This window comes from Lotus japonicus, chromosome 1 (genome assembly GCF_012489685.1).
Source record: "Lotus japonicus ecotype B-129 chromosome 1, LjGifu_v1.2".
In the NCBI taxonomy this organism is placed as follows: Eukaryota; Viridiplantae; Streptophyta; class Magnoliopsida; order Fabales; family Fabaceae; genus Lotus; species Lotus japonicus.
Window position 1 is genome coordinate 133,304,665 of NC_080041.1, and position 16,045 is coordinate 133,320,709.

At 37.2% G+C, this 16,045-nt stretch overlaps 3 protein-coding genes across 3 annotated transcripts; 1 reads left to right on the forward strand and 2 right to left on the reverse strand.

Moving 5' to 3' along the window:
* Nucleotides 1–762: 762 nt before the first annotated feature.
* On the reverse strand, nucleotides 763–7,335 carry LOC130731053 (probable glutamyl endopeptidase, chloroplastic). Its single transcript, XM_057583241.1, has 11 exons — nucleotides 7,050–7,335; nucleotides 5,619–6,612; nucleotides 4,369–4,497; nucleotides 3,505–3,804; nucleotides 2,963–3,421; nucleotides 2,758–2,823; nucleotides 2,428–2,488; nucleotides 2,185–2,334; nucleotides 1,955–2,092; nucleotides 1,503–1,807; nucleotides 763–1,391 (listed from the first exon to the last, which is right to left on the reverse strand). Coding segments are annotated over exons 1-11 (2,853 nt in total). The 5' UTR covers nucleotides 7,300–7,335; the 3' UTR covers nucleotides 763–1,390.
* A 1,196-nt stretch (nucleotides 7,336–8,531) lies between these two features.
* LOC130731054 (calvin cycle protein CP12-2, chloroplastic-like) lies at nucleotides 8,532–9,184 on the forward strand. Its single transcript, XM_057583242.1, has one exon. The coding sequence runs from the start codon at nucleotides 8,613–8,615 to the stop codon at nucleotides 9,000–9,002; it is 390 nt and encodes a 129-aa protein (XP_057439225.1). The 5' UTR covers nucleotides 8,532–8,612; the 3' UTR covers nucleotides 9,003–9,184.
* A 3,940-nt stretch (nucleotides 9,185–13,124) lies between these two features.
* On the reverse strand, nucleotides 13,125–14,207 carry LOC130731055 (bZIP transcription factor 53-like). Its single transcript, XM_057583243.1, has one exon. It carries the CDS (start codon nucleotides 13,778–13,780, stop codon nucleotides 13,343–13,345), a length of 438 nt encoding a protein of 145 aa, XP_057439226.1. The 5' UTR covers nucleotides 13,781–14,207; the 3' UTR covers nucleotides 13,125–13,342.
* Between the last annotated feature and the right edge of the window lie 1,838 nt (nucleotides 14,208–16,045).

A 16,045-nucleotide genomic window follows, 5' to 3' on the forward strand; every position in this document is an offset into this window, starting at 1 on the left:
TTTTATTTGGTCAACAACCATACTATAATGGTAATGTTTATTAATTGAATAATTCAAAATTTAAATGATTGAATTGGTAATGTTTTAAAAGAAGGGTTAATTATAAAATGGGTGTAGTTTATTCAGATATCTAAAATATTCACTTATTTTTTAATTTGTATTTTAGAAAGAAAAAAAACCATTTATAAATAAATTTATATGGAGCATGAAACACGTAGATCAACGGTTGTTTTTTTTACTTAAACAAATGTCTCAAGTTCAAGTGTGAATGTGGTTGTATTAAGCACAAGGGGTTAAAGTCGTTCGGGCTTTTTTTTTTTCTGAAAATGTATTAGGGTTTTTTTTTCTTAAAATATATTAGGGAAAATTGGATTGACCTCTACTAAGCTTTATTATTATTGCATTGATCTCTTCTCTATTTTGTATGCACTTGCATCCCTCCTTCATACACTATTTAGAATAACTGATGAATGCTTAGTATTATAATGATAAATCTTAAGGAGGACAGTGCAATAGTAATAAACATCAAGGGGCCATTGCAATATCCCAATAAAGTACGAGTCATTAGTGTGTGGTTAAATAATAGAGGGGAAACTTGTGCAATAATAAAAAAAACCTTAATGGAGGTAAGTCCAATTTACCCAACGTATTATCATCATCCTTATTCCTGATTACTACTATTATTTTACCCTATAAGATATGAGTGAATCTAAATTGGTCCGTATATTTGCAATGTTTTTGGTCAGAAAGAATTATTTGAAATAAGGATAAATAAGTAATATCATTTACTTATATGACTCATGTTTTACCTAATAACCAGCCCATGTGGAGGCCTAATCAGTTAAAGGGTATCCTTCTTGCATCACTTTTGATCCCTCCAAAACTGTTAAAATATCACATCAACCTGGCAACCTCGTTTGACCTGGGGCCAAAATAAATCGCAGATGCAATCAAATGAATCACAAGTACAAAACTAGGAAGGCAAGATCGATAGCAAGCCCACATGGCCACATGCCCAAGACTATATAGAAAGAATACATTACTAGCTTGGTTATTCCTCAAGTATATTTAAATATCTTTGTCAAATTATTCGGCAACGCCACTAAGGACCCTTCTGAATATACGGGCAACGGATGATGAAATATCCGGGTGAAGCCATGAAGATATATATAATTTGGCAAACTTGTCAATGGGCCAGTAATGCTACTATAGTTTATTGGTATAGAAGCTTTTAAAGGACTACATCCCAGTATGGAATGCGTTTGATCTCCCTGACAATTTGCACGAGTTCCAGTCTCACAATGAAGGCCGCCTAGCTGATCTGTCCTCCACATGCATCATTTGGATGCTTCAATCCTAGTCCTTCGCGGTCGAAAGACCAGAGATTTCTTCTACAAGCACTCAAGCAGTAAGAGTCATTCGTATGTTTCCATTGTCAAGAAATTATAACTCAGTAAAAAGGTGCTTTATATGGATTTAAAATTTAAGGTTGAAGAGGTTACCACAAGGATGACCTTGGCAGAGAACGAAATTCTTCATACTCTGGGTCAGACTCTTCTGTGCTGCCACCTCCACTAGCTGCAACTACTTTGCTTTCAGCATCCGTAGTTCCTTTACTGGGGTTTTCTTTGACTGCGTCAGTATTATCAGAACTATTTGACACGCAATATTTATGCAGCCATCTATCTGTTTCCCAAAGGACATGCATGATGCTTTCTCTGGCAGTGTAACCATGGCTCTCAAAAGGCAGTATCACCAGTCGAGAAAGAGCACCATGACCCTTCAAAGCGTTGAAAAACCTGTCTGACTGCAAAGAAGGAAAAAGAGGAGGGAAGCAGCACACAATTGGCTGAAGTAAGGATCCAGGGAGATTTATTTTCTTCAAAAATGCTGCAATACTCGATTAATCAACGACAGTTAATGAGAATGGGTGAGGTGGGAATTCCTCTCTTACCTGCATGGTTAATGTTCCTGAGTTATTATCCTCTTCCCCATGTATCAGCAATATAGGCTTCTTAATTTTATTAGCTGACATGAAAGGACTCATTTCTACATAAGTACTAGTAGCCTCCCAAAGAGTCCTGTCTTCATTCTACAGAAGAAAGTGGAGCATAAAACATAAGATCACTAAAGAAAAGACTAGGTCTGGTCTGGAAAAAAAAACAAGGCAGTTATAGGCAGTACCTGAAAACCAAAAGGAGTAAGTGTTCTGTTGTAAGCACCAGAACGAGCAATACCACAACAGAAAAGATGAGGTGCGTGTGCCAAGAGGTTGGCAGTCATGAACGCACCATAGGAATGGCCACCAACAGCAATTTTGTTTGGATGAGCTACCTAGATGTGACCAACGAAATAGGTTATACTCAAATAATAGGACTATTGGTTTGACGACCTTTTATACTCCATAAGGTCAAAATAAAAGCTTACCCCACGCCGAATGACTTCCTCCACTGCAGCCTCTGCACTTGCAACTAATTGCTCTACATACCTAGTTCGGAAATATTTGGATTATAATCAGATAAATTCTAATGCTTTATTAATTATGAGGCTTGACTTGACTACTTCACAAAAAATTGAATAGACTGATCACTGAAGAAGAAACCAAAGTATCACAAGTCCAAATATTTTGAACTCTAATTTGACGAAAAATGAGGACGAAGATGAGGAGATTGTTCAAGATGCTTAAGAACAATTTTTTTAAGTATGTAGTAAAGATCCCAGAACTATAACACTATTATACTATCATTATCAATTTACCTATCATTTGCCTCTTCATCACCCTCACCAATAATTGGAATGGTAGGCCCAGATAGAATTGCAAACCTGCAGTATTTGAAGTCATCAAAGAACAGTCCAGATTATCTAACACAAAAAATATTGGATGGGGAACAAGCAACTGAGTAAAATAATGCTTAATCAGAAAAGGGCAAACAACACAGATAATTGGTAAAGACATTCATACCTTCTAGCCAACCAAAGAAGGGCCGATGTGGGACCTATACCAGAAAATTCATTTGGAGAACCACGAACTTGTCCAGCAGCATCTTTGCTCTTAAACTCTCCTGGGTATGACCAAACCAGACATGGCAAAGGGCCATCTGTTGATGGATTGTAACCAGGTGGCAGGTATAATGTAGCAGTAAGTTGAACCCCATCTTTTCTTTGATACCTGATCATCTCTTTCTGCAATGATGCAAGCTGAGGGTATGGATGAGGGAAATTTGTAATTTTAACTATTTTTTTATCTGGCCAGCTAACAAAGTAATACTGGGTGTTTTCAGTTTTTGACTCTTTTGAAGTCAGTATTTTCAGCTTATCTAAATGCAAATCCCCTTCCTCTTGATCAGACATTAGAGCAACAACAGTCTCATAATACTTTTCCTTTTTGCTCTCCCAGATCCGTTCCTTATTACCTGTATTTCTGTAACATTTTGGTTTAAACCACCATAGCACAAATAAGAATCTGTATGAGCATGCAGGAAAAAAGTGATTTATGACACTTACATGTCAAACAGATCAAGGAATGGGATGTTCCCTTCTGGTGTAGCACCAGTTCCATTCAGTATAATATATCTTCCTTCATCACTTTCCTTCTTTATCTTGGCAATAACGTACGTCCCAGCTTGAGTCCTCCGCATCATGGGAGAGCCAGGATCGGAGTACACATCTTCTGAAGATCGATCAAATAGGATGCGTGGAGCCACATCTTTGGATCCAGGAGAGACAACCCATGTCCTTACTCGCCGTGTTTTATACCAAGATTCATATACCAAAGCCAATGAATCATCAGACCAAGAAATCCCTCTGTAGATATGAAATTTGGAGCATCAACAAAAATTTTAGGTTTTCTTAATGAATGCTTAGAAAATGTTAGCTGGACAAGATGACTGCATTCAACTTACCTCACAATCCTCTCTGTCAAAACATAAGAAGGGGACTAAAAGAAGGAATTTACCATAAACATAATAACGAATTTTCTTTAGCAACTGCTACATAGATACAAATATAAGATGGACATAAATACAAATATCAACTCAGACTATTGCAAGGCTAATTACGAGAGAAGGCATGCAAACTAAATGTCAGTTATGATGATCATGCGTATAAATACTAAATAGATATGAATAGCAAGTTCAATATTCAGATAGAAAAATACTAGCAACATTGTCTCTTACACTCTCTTTTAAACACTCTGCCTTCTATTGGTCGAAATTTATGTGGGGCTTACTAAAAAAATGGGTTTCACTTCCAATTTAGTAGGACCCACATGAATTTTAACCAATAGAATGAAGAGTGTTGGTAGCACTCCTCATTCATATACATAAATTGAAAATGGTCAAGACTTGGCCTTGAAATTTACATCCATACCCATATCGAAGATCAAGCTTGTGTAATACCACTGGCTGTTCATCTTCTGAAGATTCAGCAGGCTGTGTATAAATTATATCACGGGGAGAAACTTCCACCTTTGCATCACCTCCATCTTGAGTTTCTACCCTAGAGGCCTCAAGTGAACAATTTCAACAGATAAGGAAAACACAAACGAACCCACATATAACATTTGTGACTATAAAATCAACAATATGAATGCAAGGAAAACCATTAAGTATCTTATATTCAATAAGAGAATATTAAGTTTGACGTGAATGAAGGATGAAAGTGAAACATCTAATTAAAAGAAGTGCATATCATGAGAAAACCAAAAATTCTCCATAAAAGGGGAAAGAAAAAATGGTAAGTCAGTTAAAGAAAACAACCACATATAATCCAACATGGACTCACAATATGAGTTCTTAAGTAGAAGAAAAACAAAACTTAAACCTATATTTAAAGGCTTGAACATAAAATTCCACAAAATAGACCTTCAGATATATATGATGCAAGATCAACATCGTTCATCTGGATGTGGATGCTAGGTTATGGATATAGTTTCAATTATAATTATAACTCTCAATCAATAACAGTAAACAATTTATTTCCACATACATAATTCATGCCTCAAATCTGTGTTTGGGCTGTGCCATATAAGGGGATAATGTGTGTGTGTGTGTGTGTGTGTGTGTGTGAGGAGTGAGGACTGTGGATACATGCATACAAGCATGCTTGGCTGTAGATCAGAATGATTGCTCTTATAAACTGCATGCTGAGTACTTTTCACATGTCGATGAATTGCATCACAGAAAACACTATTGGGAAGTGTACGACTTGTTTGGTTTGAGAAATGTTTTTTATTCTCATTTCCAGTTTCCAGTTTTAATGACAAAAATGGCACCTTGTTTTCATTTTTATCTTCAAATATCTGTATAGGAAACGATGAAAACAAGTAAACAACATTGATTGCACTATTATTGTTTGCGTTGTTTCCTGTATAAATCTTTCAAAAAAGGAAACAAAGTGAAAGTGATATTTTTGAAACTAAAAGTGAAAACCAAGAACATTTTTTTCGACCTAACAGGCCCTTAGGCTTTCAAGCACTTAAAAATTAAGAAAAATCAGTAAAATTTGTGTATTTAAAAAAAAATTCAAACTTCTTCAACTTAACTGCATAATATTAACTTTTAATGTCCCCAATGCACATGCCCCAGCACAAAATATAAATTTAAAGTTCAAATCTATACCAGTAAAGTGTTGATGGCTTGTCAGATCTCCAATTAAGGGAACGCATCCCTTTACGCACACTGCTGAATGCAATTGGAATGTCCTCAGCAAGGGGCAAGTCACAAAGCTCCCTGACAAATTTTCCATCAGCACTCCATAACTGTATTTTCTTTGGAAATCTTCCACAAGGGACAATAAAAGAGTATGGCCTGTGTATTGAACTGATCAAAGTGTACTTATGATCTGGGGAAGGGTCCATAGAGGTATATACAGCTGGTGGGCCAATATCCTTTGTTGTACCATCCAAAGAAACTAAAACAAGCTGTGAGGTTGCATAGTAGTCAAACAAATCCTCATCGTATTCATCCTTCAGCAAATCCTGGAACGTTCTTACTTGAATAATGGTTTTCTGCTCGTTAGATTGAATTTTTGGGCCAGCAGGAACCAAAGGTTTCTTTGGTGGAGCTCCACGAGATAGTGGGATCGTGCAAACTAACAATGAAGAGTTACCTACCCAAACATAATTGTCAAAAATAGCATTCAGATGTACATTAGGTGACTGAAACAAAGGCCTAGCTTTCCCTGTTTCCAAATCTGCAATCCACACTCTGATTTTACTGCTATCACTGTCCTCGTCAACCTCATCCCCACGAATGCTAAAGGCTATATGCTGACCATCAGGTGACCAAGTAACAAAATTGATCTTTGCACCATCAGGGAAACCGTGCACCCCTGTCTCTGGCCCTAATGTTCCATCAGGGAGAATTGTATGAATCCCTATACCAGTGTAAAATGACATACGACTCCTCGAATTGGATCTTCCATCAATACGTATACCAGCCAATTTCTCCTCCGGCCTCGCCAAATCCGCTAGTGGAGGTAACGCTCTTCGCTTGAGAAAAATAATCTTGTCCCGAAGCGGCGAAAATGACAATGCAGGAAGAGGTGGAGCATCAACAATGTCCTTGATATCAGGTGGAGGAGCACGATAGCCTGATCCTAAAGTCCATTCATCTAACATCAACCAATCAAAACAGTCATCATCAACTAGACACAATAATATAATCAAAACAATAAATTAATATGAATATGAATTTAACGGTTTATGTTCTAACATCCTGACTTGACGACTGCCCTCACGCTAACAACACGAGTCTTTTCAGCGCGCTTTGTACCCAAAATCTTAAGTGGTAACGTTTGTTTTAGTCCAATCAGAAGCCATTCATTATTACAGTTAATAGTGAGTATACAAACTATCGGTTTTCAACTACATAGATAACGAGCATAAGAATCTTAATCAGTGGAGCTGAAATTCAACTGTATCTATGTGACTATGTGATCGATCAACATTCAACAGCAATATAACAATGAGGAAATGGTATACTATATGCTATATGAGGAAAAGGCAATCGGCATATCGATTTCGCGATAAGAGTGCATATGGAGCTGACCTTCGTAATCAGTGGAAGTAGCGGCGGTGGCGGTGGAAGCTCCGGCAGCGCCGTCTTCAGCAGTCAGAGCAGCGATGGGTGCTAAGTGGCGCAGCCGCGAGGTGGTGGTCATGGGGCCGAAGTTGGAGGCGATTCTGCGGCGGAAGGTGAGGCGTGGGGGAGGGAGAAGAGAAGGATTCGAAGGGAGCGATGATAACGGGGAGAAAGGGAGAAGAGTGAGGCGATGGTAGAGTTTGTGAAGTCGCATCATTGAGATGAATAATGATGATAAAATAAAAATTCTATTCTATTCCTTTGTGCTTGATATTTTTCTTTTTCTAAACAAGTCGCATTGCCAAGGCCAATCAAGTAAAAGAGACCTTCTTAAGAGGGTTACTCTAAAATAAATAAAACATGGGTTAAGTAAGTTTTTTTGTCATTGTATAATAGGTGGAATTTGAAAATGGTTTATGATTAGAGTAAAGTTTGGATTTAGCCTAATGTTTTCGATTTCTGCCATAAGTGGTGGTCCGGTGACTTTACCATATGGTCTTACCGGAGTGATGTGGCATGCCTACATGCTAATTATAATTGAGTTGGACTTTAACTTTTTCGGTTGCTCCCCATCTTCGCAACGACGTTCTTAGATCTTACGGCATGAGTACAACTTACCGCGATGTGGATATATGAAATAGGCATATGAAAATCCTCCTTTGATAATGTCAAATAAAACATTATGTTTATATATTTCTTCATAAATTTTCAAAAAAAATCACTTATTTATTAGGTATAAAGAGAGTAAGGTACTTTTCATCTCGTAACAGAAAAAGAAGAGTAAGAGTGATATTCACAAAATTTCACGTGGGAAATGATGGTTTACACTCGAGAGGATCGGAAAACCCTTTAAATGGTGTCTCATTTGTATCTCAACCAATAAAACTAGGTACAAATCGATTAAAAAAATTATGAAGATGATATCTATAATAATCTTACATGAGTGATTATTAATTAATATGACACAATCTCATTTGTGTGACAAAAATGAATCATGATCTTCAATTAGTTTCCATTTACACATATTTTCTATTTCAATCTCTCTTTTATTCTATTTTGGTACATCAGAAAAATAAATTACACCGTGATTACACAATTTCCTCTCAACTCATACTCCCCAACTCTTACCGCTTATCATATCTCTTATTTCACTTACTTATCTTTTTGGTTTTGACCAAGGTATCCCACAGCTGACAACCGTGAGATTAATCTCTCGTTCCACGGTCACCGCACTAAATAGGTAGGGGTTGGCGAACACTTACTTCTCTCTTAATCTTTTACTGCATTTAATTTGATTTAGTGTGGGAAGATAATATTTTCCAAAAGAAAGATAATTTGGCTTCCGCAAGAAAATCTAATGATGGATGATACGTGGAAGAATATAATAGGTTGCAACCGGATAAGAAATATGTGTACATAATTCCCCCCAGCCTCACTATACACAACACTTACATTCTGATCCAACCCAATCTTTTGTCACAAAACACAAAAGAAAGAAATTGAGCAGCAGAGAAAACAACACAAGATTGAATGGCAATGATAGCTGGTCTCAGCCTTTCAAGCCCCACGGTTTTCTTCAAGACTTCAGCCTCGCCGGCGCAACCCATCAAGCTCCACCCACTATTCATCCAAGGATCGCGCCCAGGCATGATGACCGGGTCGGGTCGAATGGCGATTGTGCGCCCCGTTCGCGCTGCGCCGGAGAGGATATCGGAGAAGGTGGAGGAAAGCATAAAGAACGCTAAGGAAACCTGCGCGGATGACCCGGTTAGCGGCGAGTGCGTGGCGGCGTGGGATGAGGTGGAGGAGCTGAGCGCGGCGGCGAGCCATGCAAGGGACAGGAAGAAGGAAACTGACCCGCTGGAGGATTACTGCAAGGACAACCCGGAGACTAAGGAGTGCAAAACTTTTGATGACTAATAAGATCACTGAATCTATGCTATCAACAAGTCAAGTATAAACTGTTGCATGCATGGTATGATATGATATGATTATGAGCACATACATGTTTGTTAATGTTAATTTGTTTGAGCTTAAGTTGTTTTTCATGGATTCATAGTGATTTCTATTTTAATCAAATGGTTGTTTCTTGGTGTTGTGAACTTGTGAATATGTATGATGCCATAAAGAAAAATATATGATGCATGATGTTAGATTATATTGAAGAATTAGATTCATGTGTGCTGATGAGATCTATTCAGCAGCACAGTGATCTGCATAAACTTATGTTTGATTTGTTTGTATTCTATGATTTTGGATTAGAAACTAAAGGATTTGGCATGGGCAGCGTTGTGCTTTAGCTAAAAATTAAGAGGTTTGTCATGACATTAAAATGGGCTAGGGACATGAAAATGGGAGAAAAATGTGCATGCATTTCTATCATTTCCCTTAACTCACATACTCGCCTGAAATATATCTCCACTCCAAGTAACAAGGGTGCAGCTCTCCGATGCAATATCTCAACCTCCATTTAGCTTTAATGGTTGCTGGTTGGTTGCCTGGGTAGCCACATTTATGGTCGAATGAATATTTATTCACCCACATTAGTCCGTATACAATTTTTTTTTTTGAACAAATAGAAGTAATATCCCATGGCAAACTTGAGGAGAATATACTTCTAAAGTAAAGAGTGCATTCAAAGACATCTTACAAATCACCACAAAAAGCCCATGAATATCTCTCCTTAGTACCTGCTTTGGCTAAAAAGTAAGCAAACTGATTGCACTCCATAATAATATGGATAACATCAAAAATACAATTTACCTCATCTCTAATATAATCAATCATGTTATATGTTCAATAGTTTCTAAGGCTTATTTGAATGCTATTTACCCAGCCTATTGCAAGCATTAAATCACTTCGGATAATAACATTATGAAGTCCGAATTGATGGCAGAAACCGGTATGCATGATAGATGGCCAATATCTCGGCTTAAGCTCAAAGAAGTTCAATTTTTTTTAGAGAAGCAGCTGAGAACATGTGCTTCATAGTTTCAAATTACTCCTCCAATACCACTCAATCCATGATCACCTTTGGAAGCTCCACCCACATTGTTTTCAATATGCTAAGACCATTAGAATCCACACTCTAGCTCTTGGCACTTCAACGTGACCGGGCCATTTAATCACCTGCTTATGATATTGTACGTTAATAAACTCCTCAACGATATAAGGGCAGCCCTGCCTTGTTGGTTTCACCCACCGATCTAATTCTCATTATGTGTAGTCCCATATTTTCTGCATCCTCAAATGTTAATTTTTTGGTTGAAAATAAGATCATTTCTTAGATCAGGCCGAACTTTCAGAATATCTATCAGCCCTATCGGACAAGCCCCCAGATGAAGCCCTCTCTTATAATAATTTCACACAGTGAAGGAGCAAGTGACTAATAGATTCAGTAGCTGCAACACGTAGTGAGCACACCCCGAAATCTTCCAAAGCTACCCCTAAACAACAAATTCTGTTTAGATGCCACTTTATCCAATGTTGTAACATTCCATAACAATTGTTGTTCCAATGACATTTTTAGCTAATTCAGTCACAATCAATCTAGTTCCATCACATAAACATGCAGGTTGGTTTCTAAGAAGCTTGATATAGCTAGGTACCCCAATCTCCAATATTAGTTTCTGATTTGGGAGTCCTAAACACTTCATGTCAGTTTAAGAATTCAATTGGAAACCACTCTCTTTTGACCTCAGTATCTTCATCTGATATTCACGTAAAATCAAAATTTAAGTACTCTTTCTCATCGTCGGGTACAATTGAAAATATAACATTATTGAATTTCTCAGCACTTTCTAACATGGAGCCAAATTAAATTGCTATTTGTTTGAAGAATTTGTTATTCTTCATGTTATCTAACATGTCATGATATGTAAATTGACCAGATTAAGGAGAAGATAATGAGACTCTTGAATCAATATATCTGACATAATTTTAATGTTGGATTCACTGTCATTGTTAATATGTAGTGGGTAAGGAATTTCATAATTTTTTTCTTTATTTTTGTATGAATAATTTTATTGGCTCATTAGGGAGATGATGTTAAGTCACCCGGTGATCTAGACAACTTCATTTGACCTTATTGCTTATTATGAATAAAAAATAGTACTTAATTCAATAATTTAGTAAAGAATTCTACACATAGAAAATAACACTTATCCAATATTTAGATTTACTTAATTAGTTTTTTAAAGTATTTTTCATTCCATTTGTACGACTTGAAGTATAAATTATTCCGAACTCAAAATAAATTAAGCCAATAAGACTAAAATAGTGGTGAGTGGCTTGACGACCTTGCATGATATAGCTTGAATTCAAACCTCATGAACACAATTGTGAAAAGAAAAAAGAAAGAAATTGATATGTACAAAGTACAAACACATATTTGATCCTATCATTACTATATGTTTAAATTACACAAGTGCATGGGCTGCATACAATTGGTATGATCTCTTAATTTTTACCAATTAAAATTATTTGTTTTGTGATATGCATTGCGCTTGATACTTATCTAATCCGCCAACCCGCTTAGAAATAATTTTATTAGATCATTTAGCCATTGACATTACAAATATTTCTGTCAGAAGGCCACACACTAGAAGTGGTAGGTCGTGTGCATATCCCTTCGACAGGAGAGAATACTTCAAAGACACGTCCTACAAATGAGGTCTTCCTCTATATTTTAGAACCATCTCTTGTATTATCATGGACTGTGACGCTAGTGGCAGGCTCAAATGGGAAGGGATTTGGACAATGGATTGGACCCGGATCATTTCAAATGGATACGTAACCTTGCGAGTAATGCTTCGCGTGTCACTTGACGATTGATCACATGTGTAGTTTGTTACTCAACTCAATCACAACGTATTCATAGTTAATAAAAAAAATATATTATTTGCATGATTGCGGCACACATTAGTCTAAACTAGATGCAAGTTGCATTCCATTGACCTTCACAAAATTTAGGAACTAATCATCAATAGGTGAATTCTGTGGTACCCATATATTTTTTCGGGTATGGTACCTCGTATAGTACTTTAAGTTATAATTTTGTTATTTTCTTAAAAAAAATGATGATTTATTGTTGCAATTTTTTTAAGAATTTAAGTTCGATTACTCAATCAACTAATTACATATTGTATTTAAGTTTGTTTATATTGTTCAATGCACGATTTGAAAAACTAGGATTTTAAGTTTAACTTTCGATTTTGAGATATCATCTAAGATCCTGTCTTGTCAGATCTTCTTTCTCCATGCCTCACCTATGTTAAACCTTGCAAATCTTCATCTATTATTTTCTTTTAAGTTCAAATTGTATTATTTTTCTATTAATTTATATCATTCTGGGTATCACGCCTTAATCTGGCTTAAGGTACCACAGCAAGCACCTCATCAATATCAACTTTGGAGCCCATTTGTGTGTGCCTCTCCACGCATTGTTCGCGCGTTATTTCAGACACTTCAAATAATAGTTGTGTTTCGACTAAAAAAAAAATAAATTATAGTCGTGGGAAACATGCGCGCACAACTTGTTTGTGTGGGCTACCACTTATCGTTCATGCGTTATTTGAATGCTTCAAATTATAGTTGTGAGAAATACGCGCGCACAGCTCGTTTGTGTGGACCACCACCCATCATTCGTGCGTTATTCAAATGCTTCAAATTATAGTTGTGAGAAACACGCGCGCACAACTCGCTTGTGTGGGCCTACACCTATCGTTCGTGCATTTTTTCGGACAATTCAAGTTATAGTTGTGACTTGTGAGAAATAGGCGCGCGCAGCTCGTTTATGTGGGCCTCCACCCATCATTTGCGCGTTATTTCAGATGCATCAAATTATAGATTGAGAAACACCCGCGCATAGCTAGTGTGTGTGGGCGTCTCCACCCATCATTCGCGCGTTATTTCAAACACTTCAAGTTAATAAACATATCTCCTTTCTATGTCATCAACAAGTCCCTTTTCTGATTTTTCAATTACAGGGTCCATGCATTCTCAGACATGCACAACCCTACTCCATTAAAATAAAGCTAAGGATAATGATTAATAACTCATATCATCATTGCAAAACAAGTCCCAATCACTGATAATTAAGAATCCTTACATAACACAAAATAGGGACAGTTCCAGAAATCTCTTACACAAAAGCATCGCAGTCACCACTATCTGGACACAAATTCTAAACCCAAAAAAAAGACTAATAATTCGAATAAAACCCTAATTGGACTCTGCTAAAATTGAAAATCAAACAGAGATCAATGCAGGAACACGTTTGCAGAGGCCATGATGGGTTGAGTAGGACGGGGAACCTGCCATGGTGTGAGAAGAGGATCAGGAATCTGGGGAATTTCAACAGAGTATCCGCTAACTTGAGCAATCTCGAGAATGGAGTTGAGGAATCGCAACCGATCAGCCAGTTCCATAGTCTGTGTCCTGAGTACGGCATTCGCAGCATCGACCTCAGCAAACGCTTTCTCCTTGGCCGCTATGTCCTCCACCAGCTTCCGATTCCCCACCTGCAGTTTGGTGATCTCGGTAGTCAGATCCTGCAGCTGCTTCTGTTTCCGCATCCGTGATCGCCGAGCGGATTCGCGGTTGGACAGAATCCTCTTCCTCTTCCTCTCGTTGTCAACATGCAGATCTGCTCCTCCTCCGCCTTCCGATGCCGATCCCGAACTCATAATCGAAGCCATTGATAGCAAACAAAAACAAAAAACTAAGGCGAAATGTAACTTGTTGTGAATGTAGTAATCAGAATGACAATGATAAACGAAGAATGAAACGAAGGAGAAGAAAAAGATTAAGCGATTTGGAGAAGGGAATTCATGAGAAAACGTAGAACCAGTAGAGGAAGATAACTGAGAATGAATGAAGCATACGAAATCGACGCATGGAGGTGAGTGTCATAAAAATGGAGAAAACATTGGTGTGGTTTTGCGAAAGCCTAATACGAATTGGGTTGTGATCAGAAACCCTAGATCTGGTTGAGAGAGAAGAATTTGTGAGTGAAGAAAGGAAGGTGAATGAGAAAGGGAAGTTTGGATTTTATAGAGAAAATATGAGAAGTGGGGGATTCGATTCATGAATGGATGCTAATTTTGAGGGCTTCAAAGGACCGCGTTACTGTTGCTGCCGTATACAGTGACGACAACTTTGCTCAGCCACAAATACTCACCTGCTTTATCCAATTTTGTTTGTTTGAGTTTGAGGTGATTTTGGGGGGAAAGAATTATACGGGAATAACGGTTTTCATCTAATGTGAGTTAGTTGGTCGTTGAATAGTATTATTATTTAAAATTGAACGATCGAAATTAAAGAAGAGAAATTACTCTGATAACCTTGGCTCGCATCAAAACCTCTCCAACTTCTCTTTGTCGGTTGCGCCATTGAAGCTCCGATGAAGATCATAGTTTCAATGAGAATGAGGTCGCTGCTAGCGACCGCCCTCCGCCGATAAAAAGGTCTGCCAACATGAATTTGGTCACAGCAAAGTCACTTTACGAGTAAATTGAGAGTTGAAGGGACATGAATATTATTGTGAAATGAATTTAAGACTACGAGTATTTTTGTATTTACATCAGTGTATAGATGTAGTCGGCATAACATGTGGAACCCGCTAATTTTGGTAGGCTCTCCAAGTTGAATAGAAAGCAGACGAGAGTAGAAAAACTTGAGTTGATATAAAAATATTGACTTACCTAGTATGTATGGTTCCGGTTGGCGTATATCAACAACTTATTCCCAACGTGACCACAATAGGAAAATATTATCGTATCCTCAGGTCTACAAAATGAGCGAAAGTGCTCAATGTCGTGTATGATAGATGTCGCATCAGACAGATTAAAAATATTGTTATCTGGAATGCTAAAGATATTACCATGTCCCCACACGATCGATAATATCTTCGTTTGGATGGGGAGAATATGGAATGAAGCGGAATGAAAGAGATTAGGGGCGGAGCCAAGAGGTTGCCCAACCCCAACGTTTTCATTTTCTTCCCCGTAATACTATTTTTATCACAAGCACCAAGTGCTCAATAATTCTTGAATGAGATAGAAATCCTCACATCTCTAGTCGGTTGTAGAAGAAGAGAAAAGTTTTAGCTCCTTTCACATACTATTTCTTTTATGATAAATAGACTGTCCTTTTTAATTTCAGTAAGGCACGAGAAAGCTTTTATAAAAAACCGAGAGAATTCATTACTTTTTAACACTCATCAAATATATTTATTTATCATCAATTTTTCCACATTACCTCTTCCTTATTATCAAGATTATTTATAAATAAATAATTGTTGAGGTAAAACATCATTTCATGCAACTTCTATCTATTTTCTATCCAACCAAAACAAAAAGAGATAAAGGCACGCATCATTTTATCGTTTTCTTTATATCATACAAAACAATGTAGAATATATATATATATATATATATATATATATATATATATAATTTTATCAAAACTACATAATATGAAATAAGCTACCCAATTTTCTTTCCATCTCATTTCCATCAATCTTTTAAAGGTTTGAGTGTGTAGTGTGTACCATGAGAAATTGTCTCTTGCGGTTAATGTAACAACTTCGGGCATGACCAGCTCCCATAGTGTGACGGGCGCCAAGTGGTGTGTACAAGGCCGTATATTCTCCTGTCTTTCCTGTCGAGTGCCGAGCAACCCTCTCTCTTTACCTACTACTGTGCTCAGGCTTCCCCGACCCTATTTTTTAAGAGTATAATATATGTATATGAATAAATCATGATTGTTATGTCTAAGGTGAATTTTGTGGTGCCTGTGGGAAAAAATGTGGGTATGGTGCCTTCATGTGGCCAGTCAAATAGAAAAGAGACATGCGGCAATTATTATACCAGATTTTTTATTTTCCTTCAATTTATGTTTTTTCTATAAATTCAAAATAATTTGTGATATTAATTTTGAGAAGGTTTTTTAGCAATTGTTAA